The 1,370-nt window shown below is 33.2% G+C and overlaps 1 protein-coding gene across 1 annotated transcript in view; it reads right to left on the bottom strand.

The window, feature by feature from the left end:
• Positions 1 to 1,370, bottom strand: part of man1a1 (mannosidase, alpha, class 1A, member 1) — a 125,270-nt gene that overhangs the window by 75,036 nt on the left and 48,864 nt on the right. The window contains exon 3 of the mRNA XM_008397245.2: positions 153 to 268. Coding sequence (XP_008395467.1) covers positions 153 to 268 — 116 coding nt within the window. The remainder of the gene's footprint in view (positions 1 to 152; positions 269 to 1,370) is intronic.

Here is a 1,370-nt window from a genome sequence, read left to right as displayed (position 1 = left end):
AAAAATTCCGAATTCAAAAGGTTTTTTGTTCTTTAAAAAGAAAAACACATGAATTATTTAATGTTCTACTAAACCACAGCACGTTTTTTATGTTTTTGAAAGTAAATATGAAACTCTTTGATTATTGATTTGTTGTTATTTTATTAACTTACCACATTGAAGTCCAGGTTTTTCTCCACCCAATCTGTGGCAGCCTCAAACTCCTCAAACATTTCCATGATGTAGAGCGTATCCAGAGCGTCCACTATTGTTGCACCTTGTATACTCCCTGRAAGAAACAGAAAAAAAAAATCCTATTTCAATTAGAGATGAAACGATTAATCAGAAAAATCATGATTAATCGATTGTTGAAATAATCGTCAACTAATTTAGTTATCGATTAATCATTAACTGGAGTAAACACTCAAAAAATTGATATTTACTGAAAGACCAACACAGTCAGCAGTAAATAAGATAAAATTGTACAAAAATATATACATTTCATATTTATGGTTAAAGAAAATAGCATGATTTGTACAAATGATAAAGTGTAAACTGAAGGAATGCTATGTTGTTGCATTTTAGGAAATAACATCTTTTGATGTATTTGTAATATTGCATAAACAGACAGACTTAAACAAAAATCTGTAAAATGTGCCACTTTTCAATATTCTGATTAATCAAATAATCACCAGAATATTTGACTAATCGATAACAAAAATAATCTTTAGTTGCAGCCCTCATTTAAATGAAAAGTTTTTGCAGGTTTTTGTGTCATAAATATATATTTAATTTGCCATCTATTCAGCAGCATCAGAAATAGATTTAACGAAGACATAAAAAGATTTCTGAGCTGTTGGAAGCATCCAAGTCCAGATGTTGGCCTCAAATTTACAGCAAAGTTCTGAAAAAGCCGTTAAAGTTATAGAGGTAGAGTAAATTATTAAACAGGCAGATGGTGAGCGGTACCGACGATCCGAAGAAACGTAAAAACTTCTGTTCATCTGCAGTGATTAATATAGCAGGAGGCAGGACATATAGATCATCATTTCAATGCACTCATTACTCCAAAACCAGAAACAAATGTGGGTCTGGGTCGGCGCCAAGCAGCTCAATAAGTCATRAAACATGCAGAGCTTTTAGTTCTGATCATAAAACCCAACATGGAGAAACCATCTGACCAATTAAAGGGAGGAAGCAACGCAAAGAAAGACGCACAACAGGAAGTAGAGCTACAGAGAACAAAGGAAGAAGAAAACAAGCTCTGATATTTAGATAAAAAAGTTTAATACGCAATTTAACAAAGGATACTTACAATCCAAGAGTTCCTGTTAATCCATGTTGGGTTCACACCATTTACGTTTACAGGGAGGGAGGGAGGGAGAGAGAGA

The sequence above is a fragment of the Poecilia reticulata genome, linkage group LG21 (assembly GCF_000633615.1).
Source record: "Poecilia reticulata strain Guanapo linkage group LG21, Guppy_female_1.0+MT, whole genome shotgun sequence".
Classification (NCBI taxonomy): domain Eukaryota; kingdom Metazoa; phylum Chordata; class Actinopteri; order Cyprinodontiformes; family Poeciliidae; genus Poecilia; species Poecilia reticulata.
Note: the sequence above shows the minus strand (reverse complement) of the source record. Positions and strands in the feature narration are given on the sequence as shown.